Source organism: Myxocyprinus asiaticus, chromosome 2 (assembly GCF_019703515.2).
Source record: "Myxocyprinus asiaticus isolate MX2 ecotype Aquarium Trade chromosome 2, UBuf_Myxa_2, whole genome shotgun sequence".
Lineage (NCBI taxonomy): Eukaryota > Metazoa > Chordata > Actinopteri > Cypriniformes > Catostomidae > Myxocyprinus > Myxocyprinus asiaticus.
The window spans coordinates 33,803,460-33,821,949 of NC_059345.1; the positions used below are offsets into that span (position 1 = coordinate 33,803,460).

At 38.6% G+C, this 18,490-nt stretch overlaps 1 protein-coding gene across 2 annotated transcripts in view; it reads left to right on the forward strand.

Moving 5' to 3' along the window:
- LOC127416399 (D-glucuronyl C5-epimerase B) overlaps nucleotides 1–18,490 on the forward strand; it is a 101,401-nt gene that overhangs the window by 69,450 nt on the left and 13,461 nt on the right. For both annotated transcript variants that reach the window (XM_051655746.1, XM_051655755.1), the window contains one exon: nucleotides 17,380–17,885. In XM_051655746.1, the coding sequence (XP_051511706.1) occupies nucleotides 17,390–17,885 (496 nt within the window). In that variant the 5' untranslated portion in view covers nucleotides 17,380–17,389. The remainder of the gene's footprint in view (nucleotides 1–17,379; nucleotides 17,886–18,490) is intronic.

Consider the following 18,490-nt stretch of genomic DNA (forward strand, 5'->3'; position numbering starts at 1 on the left):
CCTCATGGTGGCGTAGTGACTCGCCTCAATCCAGGTGGCGGAGGACGAATCTCAGTTGCCTCCATGTCTGAGACCATCAATCCACGCATCTTATCACATGGCTTGTTAAGCGCGTTATCACGGAGACATAGCGCGTGTGGAGGCTTCACGCTATTCTCCGTGGCATCCACGCACAAATCACCACACACCTCACCGAGAGCGAACCACATTATAGCGACCACGAGGAGGTTACCCCATGTGACTCTACCCTCCATAGCAACCGGGCCAATTTGGTTGCTTAGGAGACCTGGCTGGAGTCACTCAGCACGCACTAGATTTGAACTTGCGACTCCAGGGGTGGTAGTCAGCGTCTTTACTCGCTGAGCTAACCAGGCCCCCGTGAACTGTAAGATTAATGACTAATGTCTTTGAAGTTCATCTTGGATTAAATGCAGAAGTTCACAAAGATGCATTGTCCTTTGTTAGTTGGCTGATGAAGGTTTTTGTTGGCAATTAATTGATAGTCTATGCATTCCATTTTAAGAGTGTAGTCCATCATTAAACCAAGGTGATGCAGGCAGAGATCAGTGAGGTGCATCGAAGTTCAACCAGCAGGTCATTTCAGTTAGTGCCCGACCGTCGGTACATATTATGCAGAAAACAATGCTTTAGAATTGGTGTCATAGTGTAGTTTGTCCAGCAGAGTGTGCTCCGACTCCATTGTTTACAGAGCTGACTCTGAGCTGATGGCGGCTCTGCAGACAAGGCGGAGTTAAGCTGTCTCAGTAAGTTGTTAACTAGTTTGTGAAATACATACTGGAAAGTTAATAAACAATGACCCCATCATTTTCCCTTTTCAATATTACTAATATAATGTTAACCCTGTCCCTGACAACCATGTCACTCATGTTTATCTTTGCTATTGTTTGCTATGTTAGCCAGCTATAATTTGTCAGTGCAGTCATTAATGTAGCAGATTGAAAGGTAAACATCAGAGCATCTTTTTGCAGCTCAGCAGACATCAGTGCAGTGGTGGATTGTGGATTGTGTGTTGATTTCATGCTATGTTATTATCTAGTTGGTGAGACACAATGCTGGAAAGTAAAATAAACAATGTCCGTCTTTTACTCCCGTGACAACGAGCTTATAGCTAACTAGCTAATCACGTAGCTACTTTCATTGTTGTCAGCTGAGTGGAAGCTAATGTGTAAACATGTATTCACCAAACTGTTTTGTTCAGGATTTCAGTTTGGTACCCCCTTCAACCAAACAATTCAAGTCGCTGCATTTACAAAATGTAATATTTAAAAGTCTGGTTTTCCACCATTGAAAGTTTCCCCTGAACTTGTATAGCAGAATACAGTGTAACACCACTGCCGCTGTTTATCGTGACTCGGCAGTATTAAAATAATCAGCATTTGACTGATACTAAACAGTAATACTGATGTTTATTTAGCTATTTATTTTATTTTTGTTTATTCTTTATTTTAATGGTCAGTATTTGACTGATACTAAACAGTAATACTGATGTTTATTTAGCTTAATTTATTTTTATTTATTCTTTATTTAAATGGTCAGCATTTGACTGATACTAAACAGTACATTAAACAATAATACTGATGTTTATTTAGCTATTTATTTTATTTTGTTTATTCTTTATTTTAATGGTCAGCAATTGACTTATACTAAACATACAGTACTGATGTTTATTAAGCTATTTATTGTATTTTTATTTATTTATTTTTATTTATTCTTTATTTTCTCAGTGTTCATCTCTAGAATTTGTTGACAGTGTATTATAATAATAATAATGTCAAATATTCTTTGATAAAAATATTTAAGAAAGCAGCCTTCTGGGTACCTTTGCATAGTCATATCGGTGCAAAATCGGTGAAAAATCCACATAGAAAAGGTCTGTTTTAATTCCAGCTCAAAAATAAACTATATCGGCCACCATATCGGTAATCGGTGAATTTTCCCTCTCAAAAATCCCATATCGGTCGGGCTCTAATTTCGGTGAGGTCTATCCTAAGTCCAAGGTTCAGGCAGTGGCATATGAAGTATCCAATGACTTATGGTTGGAGTTGGCATCAATTCATCCTCTGAAGTCCATTGTAATAGACTGAAGTGATGTCTGGCTGGCACCGGCTGCATTTAGTCATCATCACTCAGAGGCACATAGCACTGGAGTCCGACACCAAGCAGGAATGAAGCTGGATCTGGCCGGCTCTAGTAACCTCGGTATATGAAACCCGAGGTTGAGACGGAAACAGATTGAATAATATTAGCTTAGATGCAATTACATTTTTTGCAGATTTATAGATCATTATAAATGTTTCTGGTTCTGGCAGACCTAACTAAAGCAGCCTAATTGTTAGTTGATGGATAAATTTGGTGTATGCCTGGCTAAATAGATGAGTCTTTAGTCTAGACTTAAACTGAGTGAGTGTGTCTGCATCCCGAGCAGTGTTAGGGAGACTATTCCATAGATTTGGAGCCAAATAGGAACATTATCTACCTCCTTTTGTGGATTTTGATATTCTAGGAACTATTAACAGGCCAGAATTTTGCCTTCATAATGAACTTGATGGAATATAGTGTGGTAGAATGTCACTTAAGTACTGCAGAGTTAGACTATTCAAAGCTTTGTATGCAGTTAACCAAACTGTAAAATTAATATGAAATTTAACGGGTAGTCAATGTAATGACTATAAAATGGGGCTAATATAATCATATGTCTTGGTTCTAGTCAGCACTCTGGCTGCTGCATTTTGAACCAATTGAAGTTTATTTATTGAACTTGCAGGACATCCTCCCAGTAATGCATTACAATAATCTAGTTTTGAGGTCATGAAAGCATGAATTAGTTTGTCAGCAGCAGAAAGCATGTGTCGTAACTTAGAAATATTGGTGGTGGAATGGAGGTGGAACAGTGCTGTTCTGCAAACATTGGAAATGTGATTTTTCAAGGACAGATTGCTATCAAATATAACACCTAAGTTCATCACTGTAGAAGACAATGTAACAGTACATCAATCGAGAGTCAAATTATATTATAGCGGATTTTTTTTTTTTTAGAGGTTTTTGATCCAATAATTAGTACCTCTGTTTTGTCAGAATTGAGTAGAAGGAAATTTCTGGCCATATAATCTTTGATTTCATTGATACACTCTGCTTCTTTGGAGAATTGTAACATTTCATCAGGTTTCGAAGAAATATAAAGTTGGTATTGTCGGCATAACAGTGGAAACTTATTCCAAGATTCCTGATAATATCTCCCAGGGGAAGCATATATAAGCAGAAAAGCAGAGGTCCTAAAACCAATCCCTGTGGCACTTCATACTTCTGTTTGATTTGACAATTCCTCGTTTACACAGACAAAGTGGTAGCGGTTTGCTAAATAGGACCTAAACCATGCTAATGCAAGTCCACAAATGCCAACATAAATCTCAAGCCTATTTAAGAGAATGTCGTGATCTATGGTGTCGAAGGCAGCACTAAGATCTAAAAGCACTAGAACAGAAATGCAGCTGTGATCAGATGATAAGAGCAAGTCATTTGTATCTCTGGTAAGTGCAGTTTCTGTACTGTGATGGAGACTAAATCCTGACTGAAATTGTTAATATATACTATTTCTCTGTAGAAATGAACATAGTTGGGAGGACACTACCTTTTCTAGTATTTTCGATATAAACAGGAGATTTGAAATCGGCCTATAATTAGCCAATTCTCCAGGATCAAGCTGTGGCTTCTTAATAAGCAGTTTGATAACTGCCATTTTAAAGTTTCTTGGGACATGTCCTAAGGATAGCGAGGAGTTAATAATATCAAGAACAGGTTCTGAGATTACAGGGAATACCTCTTAAGAGCTTAGTTGGTATTGGATCTAACATACATGTTGTATCTTTTGATGTTTCTATAAGTTTTGTTAGTTCTTAATGACCTATGACAGCGAAGGATTGACGTTGATCGTGAAAAAAAATTGAGACACTGTTTTCTGAGGTACTGTGATAGACAATTGCGTAATTCCAATTTTCATTTCTGATGATTTAAATTTTATCAGTTAAGAAATTCATGGTCATTACTATTGTACTGCGACAGATTATCTGGTTCAGTCGAGGATTTATTCCTAGCCAATTTAGCCACAGTACTGTATTAACACCTAGGATTGTTGTGATTATTTTCTATGAGTTTGCTAAAACATGCTGACCTGGTAGCTTTTAGTGCCTGTCTGTAGCTACAGACACTATACTTCCATGCACTGCGAAATAACTCAAATTTTGTATTCTTCCACTTGCGCTCCATTTTTTTCCGAGCTGCTCTCTTGAGAGCATGAGTGTGATCATTGTACCATGGTGCGGGGCTTTTTTCTTGAATTGTCTTTAATCGAAGGGAGGAAATGCTATCAAGAGTGCTAGAGAAGACTGTATTTATACTTTCTGTTATTACATCAAGTTCATCAAATTCTTCTGTACTTTTTAGCTAACTGAGTATATGAGATAAATCTTATTATTGAAGCTATCTTTAGTGGTCAAAAGAATAGTTCTACCTGAATGATAGAGTGGTGTAGATTGAGTAACATTAGCTGATTGCAGCATACAAGACGAGGTTATCTGTGATGTCATCGCTCTGCGGCAGAATGTCTATATTCTCAACATCAACTCCATATGACAGAATTAAATCTAGCGTATGATTATGGCAATGAGTTGGTCCTGTCACATTTTGTCTGACTCCAAGAGGGTTGAGAATATCAATAAATGCTAATCCTAATGTGTCATTTTCATTATCTATGTGAATGTTGAAGTCACCAACAATTTAAGCTCTATCCACAGTAACAACTAGATCTGATAGAAAATTAGCAAATTCACCAAGGAAATCAGAATACGGCCCGGGTGATCTATATATGTAGCGAGGGCAAATGACAACATACATTTTTTATTTGTTTCTGACTGTGTCACATAAGCATTATTAGTTCAAAAGACTTAAACTTATATCCTGTCCTCTGAGTAACACCAAATACGTCACTGTAAATTGCAGCAACACCTCCTCCTCGACCCTTCAGAAGAGGCTCATGTTTATAACAATAACCCTGGTGGAGTAGATTCATTTAAACTAATATATTCATCCGGTTTAAGCTAGGTTTCTGTCAAACAGTGCACATCCAAACTATGATCTGTAATAATTTCATTTACAATTAGTGCTTTGGTTGAAAGAGATCTAATGTTTAGTAGCCCTACCTTTATATGATGTTTATCTTAAAAAAAAAAAATGTTTTCAAGTTTTACCTTAATTTTTCTAAATGATTTAGTGAGCGGTTTGTGTTTAGTAGTTCGGGGAACAGACACAGTCTCTATGTGATATCTTGGGGTTACAGTCACTATGTGTTGTAGTTTATGTGACCTGTGTGACGTCTCAAGGCAGCTAGCAGACTTTCGGTTAAGCCAGTTTGTCTGCTTTCTGACTTGGGCCCCAGTTAGTGAAATACTATCACTATTAAGACTATGAGCCAAATTACTAGAGAGGAGAGCGGCACCTTCCCTAGAGGGATGGAGTCCGTCTCTCTTTAGCAGGTCAGGTCTACCCCAAAAACTCTTCCAGTTGTCTATAAATCCTATTCTATTCTCCAGACACCACTCAGACATCCAGCCATTCAGTGACACTAATCTACTATAAACCTCGTCACCACAACGAGCAGGGAGGGGGCCAGAGCATATTACAGTGTCTGACATTGTTTTTGCAAGTTCACACACCTCTTTATCACACACCTGACATCGTTAGTGCTGACATGAATAATAATTTTAGAAAATCTACATTTAGCATTAGCCAGCACTTGTAAATTTGATCTGATGTTAGACACCCTGAAATGCATTTAACAATAGTGGCCGGAGTCTCTATTTCCATGTTCCTTACAATAGAATCTCCTAAAACAAGGGCGCTTTCAACATCATTCTCAGTGGGTGCATCACTGAGTGGGGAGAATCGATTGGAAACCCTAACAGGAACGGGAGAGTGGTGTCGCTTTGCTGAGCAAGTATGCTGCCGAGATGTCACCCAAACGCCCTGCTGCTGGGGCTCTACAGCCGGAACCAAAGTGTGTGTGTTAATCGCTGTTCTACCCACTTCCGAAAACCTACATCAGCACTGCTGTGATTCGGCCGCAAGCACGAGGCCGAAGGTAATCGCAGCAGTGCTGATTTAGGGCCATATAGCACGAGTGTGATATTGCTTATATACAACAGTTCAATGAACAAGTAAATTTGAAAAGAAAATCACAAAAAATGCATTTGTGCATGGAACTAATTTCTTACGCGACGGATCAGAATCTGCCATTGCTGGTTCAAAACAAATGATGCGTCCAAGCCTCTAAAAAACATCACTTCAGTACTACTAGTATGTACTAGTACTAGCATGTTATTGGAGAAACAAGGGTGTGTGTGTGTGTGTGTGATGAGAGAGAGAGAGAGAGAGATGTAGTGTGTGTGATCACCTGTTGATGTTGCTGTAGTGTGTTAGTCAGCTTTATGAAGATAATGTCATTTTGGTGAAATGCATCCTATTTTCTCTGTGGAAAAATAGCCATCCAAGCGGGGGTATTCCTCTCTATTTCACAGTAGACAGTGCACAAGAGTCTTTCACTATAGAAACCGCAATGTCCTCTGCCATTTTGTCCTCTCCAATGTGGAAACTCCGGTAAGAGGTAAGCACCTTGAGTTTGTGTAATTAATCATTCTGTTGTGTCTCTCAGCTGTGATAAGCCTTAATGCTGAAGTTGTTAGTTTAAAGCCGTTTAAAGCTATTTCCAAGCTTTAGTAGTGTAGTAGTAATACGAGCGATCACGGAGTGCTGTTGAATATAAACACGTCACCAACTGGCTCATATTACACGCAAAAATGGTATTGATGGTAAATAATGGTAAATAATCACAATTTTTTTCTAGTTTAAGTCTGTGCTTCTTACTTTTGGACAGGCCTCTAATCTTATGACTACAGAAGCTGCACACATTTTCCAGTATTTTCCAGTGTTTTGTGTATAACAAACCTTTTTCACACATCCCTGTGTCGTTTATTATTTGAGGAATCAACATGGCAAACTCAAGACCGAATAGAACATTTTTAAGTTCATTTTACTTTTAACACGGTGTTTAATTGATGATGCATTTGCATAATTTTCATTTCCCATTTGTATTTGAAATGTAATGCAATTGCTGTGTTGCATGTTAAGAGCACTCAACAAGCAATAAAGATAGAGGCAACTTGAAGGACTATGATTTATTACTAAAAACCAAACATCACAAAAGTAGTGTTTCCATGTTTGTTTGTTTTTTGTTTTTTACATATGTATTTATTGATATTGCTTACAAATCAGATGAGGACTCCCAAATTCAAACTCCCGTCTGGAATGTATTTTGTCGTATTTATAGTCACCGGTGAACATTTACCCAATCCTTCCACTCAAATCAGAGTTTAAGACATTTAAAACAGTGGCTCCTGAATAATTAAACCTTGAGGTGAAAATATTATTTTTATTTCATCAATTTAAAGTTGGTCTGAAAACATACATGGAGATTACAGTATATGAATAGTAAGGTCTTGAGGGCAATGTGAACATCAGACTACCGTTGTTTAATCTACATGATGCTATCATTGCTTAATCTGCACATTCTTTCTTTATGAATGTACAGAATGTTTATTTTTAAATAAATGTACAGTTTTTGTGGTGTGTGGCATTGTCATGCTCTAATGTTATTTAATATGGTGCAATATTTTTAGTATTTTTGCATTTCTTTATTGAAAAAGTAGTCAGACTCTGCACTGCTGGTTACTCATGTATGCATTTTTCCCCTTTGAAACTACAAATGCGTACTTTCATCAGAAGAATAACATAAAACCCTTTTCTTGGTTTCATCGTCTGTGGAAAATCATTAGAAAATGAGGTACGGTTGTTTAGATTAAATATTTTCGATAAATTATTAATTAAAAGCAACAATAATATGGTCGCTGCCATTGATAAAGGATAAACTAGAAGTTTCATTGCACGCTCAGTGGTGCTCACCAGAACTAGCCAGTGTGAAAAAGGTCTATCATTTGCACAGACTGCTACAGCAATATTAGAGAATTGTATTTCTGTTTGGTGCATTATTGTGGTATAATATATTTCAGATAACCCACCCCCTAAATGGCACTTAGAAACAAAGACCAAATAAGCTGCAATATGGATCAGACCTTTTGCCGCCTGACTATACACAAGACTACCTTTTAATGCCTATTGTAACTTTTAGCGGCCAAGCATATTTGGAATTACACAAATGTTCAAATAGTGAATCTAGAGTGCTGTAAATTTAACACCATCAGCTCATTAGCCTCCCTTGTGCTTTGAGTATGTTTAATAGACTACAGAGAACAGCGCTGTACACATACAGTAGTAAGCAGCATGTGCAGACAATTTATTTATTTATTTAAATCTCTGCCCTTGCGGCTTGATAATTGCACTACGTCATATCGCAATTTTGATTTTATGCTGATTAATTGTTCAGCCCTAGAACATAAACTTGTCTCCCTGTTGACTGCATACATTCATAATGTCTGACAATGAAACGCAACCAGAAATTCTGTTGATTGAACCAAACTTCTGTTTATCCTGGAGCATTCCTTTAAGATCTTTCCTCCGATTGTTATGTTTGCGTGTGTGTGTTAATGTCCATATGTGTGCATTCTCTGTTACTGCTGTTTTGTTGATGGTGGAGTTCTCCTGCACCCCCTTTTTAATGAGAATTAGACTAAATTACATCCAGTGCAGTATTATTAGCCTGTCAACAGTATATATTATGGGCTGCATCTGTTCCACAGGGGGAACCCCTCTGATGGGCTGTAGTAGGCACAGTAGCACAGCCGGCAATTTCTTTTTCTCTAATGAGCCTAATAATGTAGTTGATTCATACAAGAACAAAGGGGATTGCTGAGATTTCATTTCATCAGTTTCTTTCGTTAATTTGCAAGGTCTGGAATGAGTGATCAGTCTGTAACTCATGTAGCTGCTGATTGCCCATGATTCATGCCCCACCTGTTCAGCAAGTCAGGGGAGTGGAAATGTCAGGAGTTTAGTTAGAGTTGACGCACCTGAGCTCAGACACATTACTTGCACCTCAATGCTACCTGGAGGGCAACATATCTCTTGCAGTGGACTATTTCTGCTACTGTTGGCAGGTCAGACGATGTATTTGATTAGAAAGCAGGCTAAGACCTGATCCTGACCATTTTCCAAGCAACTTTTGCATTGAATTATTTAAGAATATCGCAGAGTAGGGGGCCTGGGTAGCTCAGTGGTAAAATACGCTGGCTACCACCCCTGGAGTTCGCTAAGTTAGAATCCCAGGGCCTGCTGGGTGACTCCAGCCAGGTCTCCTAAGCAACCAAATTGGCCCGGTTGCTAGGGAGGGTAGAGTCACATGGGGTAACCTCCTCGTGGTCAATATAATGTGGTTCGTTATCAGTGGGCCACGTGGTGAGTTGAGCGTGGTTGCCGCGGTGGATGGCGTGAAGCCTCCACACGCGCTTTGTCTCCATGGCAGCACGCTCAACAAGCCACGTGATAAGATGCGCAGGTTGATGGTCTCAGACGCAGAGGCAACTGGGATTCATCCTCCGCCACCCGGATTGAGGCAAATCACTACGCGGCCACGAGGACTTAAAAGCGCACTGGGAATTGGGTAAAAAAAAAAAAAAGAATATTGAAGAGTATTCTCAATTTACAGTACAATGCAAACAATAGGGCTGTGCCGATACAATCATATTAAGATATATTATGAATTTCTTATTGAGATATCGGAGATATCAATATTTTTATTACTCTATTTGTATATTCATATCTTGTCTAAAATTTCAGTGATAAAGCAGTTTTTCTTAATAAGTGCAAACTTTCAGACCTGCATTTCTCATTAGCCGCTTTTCCACTATCGGGCCAGTGTGAGCCAGGGCTATAAACTGGTCAGCCAGGGCCAAAAGCCTTTTACCTCGAGACCAAAATCAATCTGCATTCCCGCCATCGGGCAAATAGCCCCGCAGCGTTGCCTTTAAGACGCCGTCCTGGTGCCAACATCACACACCCTGCCCATTTCACAAGCAAAAGGGAAACTCAAGCTGAGGTATCAGACTCTGGAGACTAGCAGCCCTCAAAATGAACACTGAATTGTTCTGTGTCCACAATTTTTTTTCCCTGAACCTGTACCGTTGTGCCCTGGATACTAGAGTTGGGGTGCTCGAGTTTGGACTCCAATTTTAATGGACTTGTACTTGTCAAAGACTCGGATGCATTTTTACTCAGACTTGACTCGGACTCGAGCCTTTGGGACTCGGGAGTCCAGCCAAGTCCATGACATTTGTGATGCAATGAAAAAATAAATAACAAAACAGAAATTAATGAACACATCTCTGTCTGCATGCAGCTGTATTAGTGTAATGAAGTTGTAGATGTAGCCAAAGTTGTTTCACTGTGTTTAAGCAAACACACCCACACACACACACGCACAGGCACACTCATCAGTGAACCAATACGTTTGAATGATACTACAGAGACTACTGTACAAAATCGACTACCGAGGTGGCTGGTACAACGAAAACATGTAAAATTGCATGTGGTGTTTGAGCAGCCAAGCTGGTGCTCGCATTTTGTTTTCATCATGGTTAAAAACTTAAAATCAAGAACTTCATTGAGTCAGGTCTCTCACAGTTTACTAAAAACAGCGTATCGAAATAAAAATAGTATTAATATTGGATATTAAGTCTTTTTAGACATAATGTATCTACACATGTATGCTTCTGTAGTCTCCTGTGGGCAGTGTTGTCAGCTTGAATTGGTCCATAATAGCTTGATGAATTAACTGTGTAACTTTTTAAATAGTCGGGGGAAAAAGCGTTATTGCTAAAGCAGACAGCAACTCTAAACAGATAAACAGCACCTATTTATTATTGGTTGACTATTTTCAAAGCATTGACGAGCTGCTTAAAATACATTCTTTTACAGCATTTGTCCACCATTCACAAAATTCAACCATGCACAATAAAATATTAGGATATTTTGGGCAGTGAAAAATTTTGTTTTTAATTTAATTATAGACTATAAAATAAATGTATTATTCGATGACAGTTTGTGTATGAAGCTAAACTTCATGTTACAAGTTTAATTTAGTTGGTTATGCCGTTTTTATTTTAAATGTTTATTTTATTTCTATTGTAAACCACCGGGTAACTTATGCACGTCTTTTTTTTAACCTATATCTCTGACACTTTTGAAGGACAATTCTGTTAAATTTATGATTTAAGATTATTATTCTCCATGTTTTTGCGGTTAATGAAATAATCTTTTGTTGTTGTTGGTATTGAAAGATTTCAGACTGATTGCAGACCAATGTGGCTGCCGCTCAAGCAAATATCAATTATTATAAAAAAAAATGTATCATCTGCGGCAGCTGCTGCGAGACGTACATGGACGCATCAGTGATTTAGGTGCACAAGCAGCATGCAGAGCTGCCCTGCATTGTGTGGTTTCTCTCAAATTAACTAGAAAATCATGTCTATGACGACATGGCCCTAATATTATCAGTGGGCTTTTCCAGTGTTTTTGGTTGTAGTATTTGCTGTCAAATCGTGAGACTTAACCTCTCAGCGAGTGCTAATTACTACTGTGTTGACTCATTTGTACAGTATGTATTTTCCCAAATCAGTAGGCAGATAGAGAAAAAAGATTCAGAAAGAAATATCCGTATAGACTATTATTTCTTTAGATAGGGATCATTTTAAGTAAAACTAAATTAAATTGAATTGACAAATTGAAAATGAAGTAGAAATAAAAACTACATTAAAATTCGAAATAATAACTCTGGTTGTAATGACTAATGCAGCTTTCACTTTCTTTAGTCTATGTTTGAGTGGAAGGTAAAAAGCAACAAATTGAATTGACAACAGAACGCAATAAGAAATGTGTTGAAAGACAGTTTTGTCTTCATGCACCTAAAGCATATGCTTTCATTCTGAATCCACTTTGAAGTTAGTTCAGCAGGATTCTAATCATAAAAGATATATATTAAAGGCAACAGAGGTGTTTTTGTTACATTTATATTGACAAACAGTTTTTCTTAGTTGTGAAGTTTAAAATAAGCTTAAAATATTGATGTTGAGTTTACGGTTACAATTTTAATTCAGATTCATGAACAGATTCATTCGGACTCGACTTGGACTCGGCCTGTTATGGACTCGGTCTTGGTCTTGAGTCCGACTCGGCCCCTTTTGGACTTGGACTCAACTCGGACTCGATTGTTTAAAGACTCGGACTTGACTCGGACTCGTCTAAGGTGGACTCAACCCAACACTACTGGATACACAAATTCTGCGACTATATTCTTAATCATGTCTTCGTTTCAGCAGATGCTGTTGACCCGACGTTGTACATTTTCATCAGCCCAAATATTCAGAAGAGCCCTTAATTATTTTTTAAGATTTTATTGGGTTTTCTTTTCTTTCTTTTTTTCTTTTTTTCCTTTACAAAGTTTTGTGTGAAAGTTTGAGAAAATATAATGCTAAATAAAAGATCACTCATTTTTTGGTTTGTTTATGTATGTCATTTACTATTATATAAAATTATGTGATATATCGCCATTATATCGGCCTTTCAGTCACCCTGCTCTCATGACATCAGCATCGGCTTATGCATATGCATTGTGATGATTATTGTGAGATGGTTGCCAGTACCTAGCCCTAGCAAACAAACTTGCATTTGTTTAATTGTGCTTAAAGACAGCATAAAAAGAGCATTGAGTGATTTACTTTTGTAATAAAAGAATTAAAAAAAATTGTTTGCTGATATATCCAAGCCTCTGCTCATGGGGTGGAATTGAACATTAATAGGATAGACTAACATTCACTATCCAATATCCATTTTTGCCTTTAATTTTAGAGGAAAGTATAGTGTAGACTGTGTTTGGCTTGAGAGTTACAAGGCGACACAATTACTAATTGTTGAGGTCTTCAGTGATTAATATGTGGTGTGCTAGAAATCTTATTCCACTTTGGTATTTCACAATGCAGATTGATACCATTCAGCTTGATACTGATTCTCTTAATGTTGTTTTCCCTGCCAAACTCTTATCACCAAACTGTTTAGATTTGATAAAAGTTTTATAGTGGATTAAGCATATACATTAGAAAGTTCCCTGTGGTTAGATTTGTCAGTTTGTTTGCAGTTCTAAGATTTTCTAAAATCCAAAGCCAATATTTAAAGCTTTCATTCTCATTAGCAGAACTGATTGTGATTACCATGACTTGCACATTATTAAAAAAAAAAATTAAAAAAAATACACATTCACGAGCTTGCATTCATCAGTGGGGCTCTAGCTCCTCTCAGCATTGTCTGGTATGAAGGGCCTGTGGCAGGCCTGAGTAGGGAGGACAGGCGTGCAATCCCGGGAGCAGGTCTGTGTGGGCTGTGGTGACAAATGAGCTGAAACCTTGGTATTCATTGTACTCAGCTCTTCTGTGCCAGCTCTGTCCCCCCTTTACTGACAGCATTTAATGTGTCAACAATGCCTCCCACTGTCTCCCAGAGCCCATGGTGCCAGCAGAGGACCGTAGCCTGGGGCTGAGCGGTATGACGGTACAATGCGATTGTAGAAACGTGTCAACTGGCAGAGCTATACTGTTTACATCATGGTGGATATATTTGTGTGGCTATCAATGGGCAGTATTGCTTTACCTTGTTTACATGTTAGAGTGATGAAGAAACACAGAGTAATGTGAACTAACAGACTTGCCCCAAAATACTTAAGATGATGAAGAACTTGTTATTAAGGGGTTTACAACACTAAGCAAAGTTTAGTTGTTTACGGTTGCCGAGCAACAACTTGCCACATTAATATAGAATTTAAATGATTTGCATGCATTGGCAATAATCTTTTACATGCACTGACACAATAATCTTCCCTTTTGGTTTGTGCCTATGAAGTTCCACATAAAAAGAGAAAATAATAAAACGACAAAAGTACCTTTAATTTATGAAGTATTTAATTCACAGAATTATCCAAAAATAGTCATTACCACGTGATTGTATAAGCACATTTTTCATAGAATTTCCAGAAAAATGTCTTGATATACGGTATACCATTAAATGACTCATACCATGATCAGAGGTTGCACACAAGAACAAATCTGTATCCATCTTTCTTACAGACTGAGTTGTACATTTTCCTACACATTTCTTTTTTTTTTTTTTACACATTTCAGAGCAATAAACAAAATGTGGTGCCTTTAGCAAATTAGGCAACAGTGCAACATTTAACATGCATCCAAACCAACATATGACTCAGTGATCTATGCTCACGGAGCACTTTATTAGGAAGACCTTTACACCTACTTATTCATGCGATTATCAAATCAGTTAATCATGAGGCAGCAGTGCAATGCATAAATTAATGCAGATACGGGTCAGAAGCTTCAGTTAATGTTCACATCAGATTGAGGAAAAAATCTGATCTCAGTTATTTCGACCGTGGTATGACTGTTTGTGCCAGACGGGCTGGTTTGAGTATTTCTGTAACTGCTGATCTCCTGGGATTTTCACGCACAACAGTCTCTAGAATTTATTGAGAATAAGTGAGTGGCAGTTCTGCGGAAGGAAATGCCTTGTTGATGAGAGAGGTCAGCGGAGAATGGCCAGACTGGTTCGAGTTACAGTAACAATTGTAGTGAGCAGAATAGCATCTCAGAATGCGTAATTACAACAGTAATTTACAAATTATAAATTTAACTCATAATACATTATTTATATGACACTGGATAAATTAATGCATATATCTTCATATAAAAAATCTCTCTTAACTAATGCGCTATTTTAAATGGTTCTCTATCTGTCAAAATGATGGACGGCATTTTAAATTGACTGCCATTGTTTTAAATGATCTGTATATGACAAAAAAATGTTGGTTAACACAACACCTGACTACAATTTTGGTCATACCACCCACCCCTAGTGCAGCTGTGTTAGGTGGAGCAGGGCAGCTTGTACTCCTGTGGGTGTCGTTCCTGAGCCCAGGTAGCAGGAAACGACTAAGGATGTGGGAAATCGATAGTGGGCTGCATTAGATGAAAGGTTAGCTCATGAATCAACATGATGAGGAGGATGCAGAGAGGACGTGGCCAGCGACAAGTCGGCTTGACAACTGAGATGGTGCGAAGTGCATACTGATAGGACTGCTCTGCAGAGATGGATGTGCTTATTTTGAAATTCAGTTTTTAAGAGCACTGCATTTATAAAAAAAAAAAGAAAAAAGCTCAACACGTCTTTCCTCAAAGGAGCAGCTCTCACAGACTTGCCACAGCTTTAGCTATGGGGACGGTGTGTTGTAAAAACGTATTCATCCCCAACCCACTCTACGAAAAGCCATTTTCTTAAATCTAACATGGTATGATGCTCTCTAGGACCTAGTGTATTCTTCCTTTAAGTCCGCTGTGCCACTTTTTCAGAGGAGGGATTACATCCGTGTTCCTCCTGTTTTTGGTTTGATCTCTGGATTATACAGAGCTCAGCCATATCTCCTGCATATTAGTGGATTTTGAATACAAATTATCTTTGCACACTGATGCACCCTGCATTGCGGTGGGCCGCCTGAACCAAATGCTCCATCAGGGAGGCTTGAATCAGGTGCTCTGTGTTAGGATTCAGATGGCACTTTCTAAATTTGCCCATCTGAATTCTACCTCCCTTCCTGCAAAAGCCATAAAGATCAAATTATTTATAGCCTCTGCAAAAGAGATGAGCTGCTTATCTTTTACAGAGCAGCCAGACGTTGGCCTACTCTCTGCTCTGAACAGAGGGTGCGGAGTCAACATGGGGAAGGAAGAGTAAAGTGGAAATGAATGGGAGAGAGATTAGAAAGTGATGGAGCGCAGGTCTGCGAAACAAGTGTGAGCTCGGGAAAGAGGATTAAATAGAGAGGGTGGGACCAAGAATGATTCAGTTGCCCTGATCTTTCATAGCAGCGAGCATTTCAGATCTGCAGGCGTGAACTATATGAAATCAGGTTTCCACCTACTATAATGAGGCCAGGCCAAAAGTGTTTGTGTTTATGGCTCCCATTCATCATATTTTTGCCAACTTGTTAAATATAGAGTACGTGGCACTCATAGTTTTTGATGGATCTCATCCATTGTGAAATTGATAAGTTTTTACTCTAAACTGACCTTAGACTTAGTTTTAGCTTCAGAGTGGTGTGGACTGCTAAAGATGGCATTGGCGTGTTTTCCATGCCAAGCCCAGTGCAGTAATTAACTGTAGCAGGAGGCAGTGCTGTTATGCTTATTGATTTTTATTCTTTGCAAGGATGATAAAATGCCAAAGAGAGATGTTATGATATGAGCGAAAGGCTGCTAATTTGTGTTATGAGCTGTGCTTACAAAGTTAATGTGATTCTTTCCATCGTACAGAGACCACATGAAAGGAATTCTGTTTGTAAAGAAAATGTGTAGTGAAAACATTGTTTATTACTAATATACTGTAAGAGCAATAGTCACTACATAGACTGCTAGAAACTCCCACCAAATACAGAGGAAACTTTTGCTCAATGTGGAGCACTGCCTTTGAGACATGAACTGTTAAATAAAAATCACAATCCAGTTATATTTATAAATATAGTAAGTCAGATACCACAGTGCATATTTTTATGTGAAAGACAGCAGATTATACCCTCAATGACGAACTTAGAAAGGAATGATTTTTAACATTTATTTGGTGTGGTTGCATCGCTCTACTTTGTTTTTGCTGCTGCTATGAATTTTGTGAGCTGAATGCTTAACATTGTGCACAGTTGTCCAGACAGATATTGAATTTCTCTAATGCTGCATTTGATTATTCATGCAGAGGGAAAAGTATTGATTTGACCTTTTAAACTGATTAATTCCTTGTAGAAATGCATAACATTTTCTCTAACTGAATTACTGATTACTTTGCCAAAGCTTAAATATAAAATGTCACTGGTGTAGTGTGGTGTAATGTCTGTAGCCACCATCGGGCCAAATTTATCTCATTGTTGAACTGTGCCTTTCCACACCTATCCGGGCTCGATGGCTTGGACTGACTGAGCAAATAACCAATTGTGAGTCACCACGTCACTAAAAACATTCCACCAGCACCGTTCTCTGTCCTGTGTAGAGTTAGCTAACAGTGCTGAGAAATCTGGACCCGGAACGGTTTGTAATTGAACCATACCGAACCATGAGCACGTGGAAATGCAACTGAAACGGTTACTCACATTGCTCAAAACCATTCGGCCCGATTGTGGAAAAGCACTTTATGATTGTGCATTTTTCTGTGACTTTCAAATGGGTTCTATTTCATGAAATGTGTTTTTTGTTCTAGGTAAGCAGTGATGATGCGTTGTCTGGCAGCCCGGGTTCCCTACAAGACCCTGATAGTGATCTGTACACTTCTCACTCTCCTCACGGTTGTTCTGTGGAACAAGTGCACGAGTGAGAAAGCACTCCGCTTCCTCCCCCGGCATCCTCAGCCCCCTCCCAGCCCTAAAATAGACAGCCACCCACAGCAACCCCAGCCCCCCGAACCACCACCTGTGGTCGGTGGACTACGCTATGAAGAGATTGACTGCCTGATCAACGAGGATGCCACCATTAAAGGCCGTCGAGAAGGCAGTGAGGTGTACATGCCTTTCAGCTGGATGGAGAAGTACTTTGAGGTATACGGGAAGGTGGTACAGTATGACGGCTACGATCGATTCGAGTTTTCTCACAGTTACTCCAAAGTATACACCCAGAGAGGGCCGTACCACCCCAATGGAGTCTTCATGTCCTTTGAGGGGTATAACGTGGAGGTGCGTGACAGAGTCAAGTGCATCAGTGGAGTGGAAGGTGAGTTATATGTCGATGGTTTCAGCTCTTCCATACTTTATGCTGAATCTAATATGGTCATGACTGCTTAACAATGCTCTGCGAGATTGTTTAATTACTTCTTATGATGGCTCTATATAAACCTGGCATTAGCATCCTTCTGAGGTGTCTGATCACAAGTGTTCAGTCAAGATAGATTGCCGTTTACACCTGGAATTAACATGCGTCTAGAGTGATCAATTGTTATTGGACTTGACGTAGGGGAGGGTTTTTTTTACTTCATAACTACAAGCTTTATTTTAACTTAATGTGTCACTGCATTTTAATAAAGTACAAAAAATGTTGGTACATTGATGCTCTTAAATACACTTGAATTTTAATCTCACCTCAGTCGTGACATTTCAAGCAGAATTCTCATTATTTTGGTCAAGCACTTTTATTAACAGATCTTCAGATGTTCATGATTCACGCGATCAGTGTCATTGCATGTTAACATAAAGCATAGTGAAAATGTTCCGTCTTCTATGAATATGTGCAATGCTTTTCTACATTTTTCAATCAGATTGATTCCTTTTAAATCTGTACATAGCTTGCAAAGTTTAAAACCCTTGTTTTAGTGCAATGAT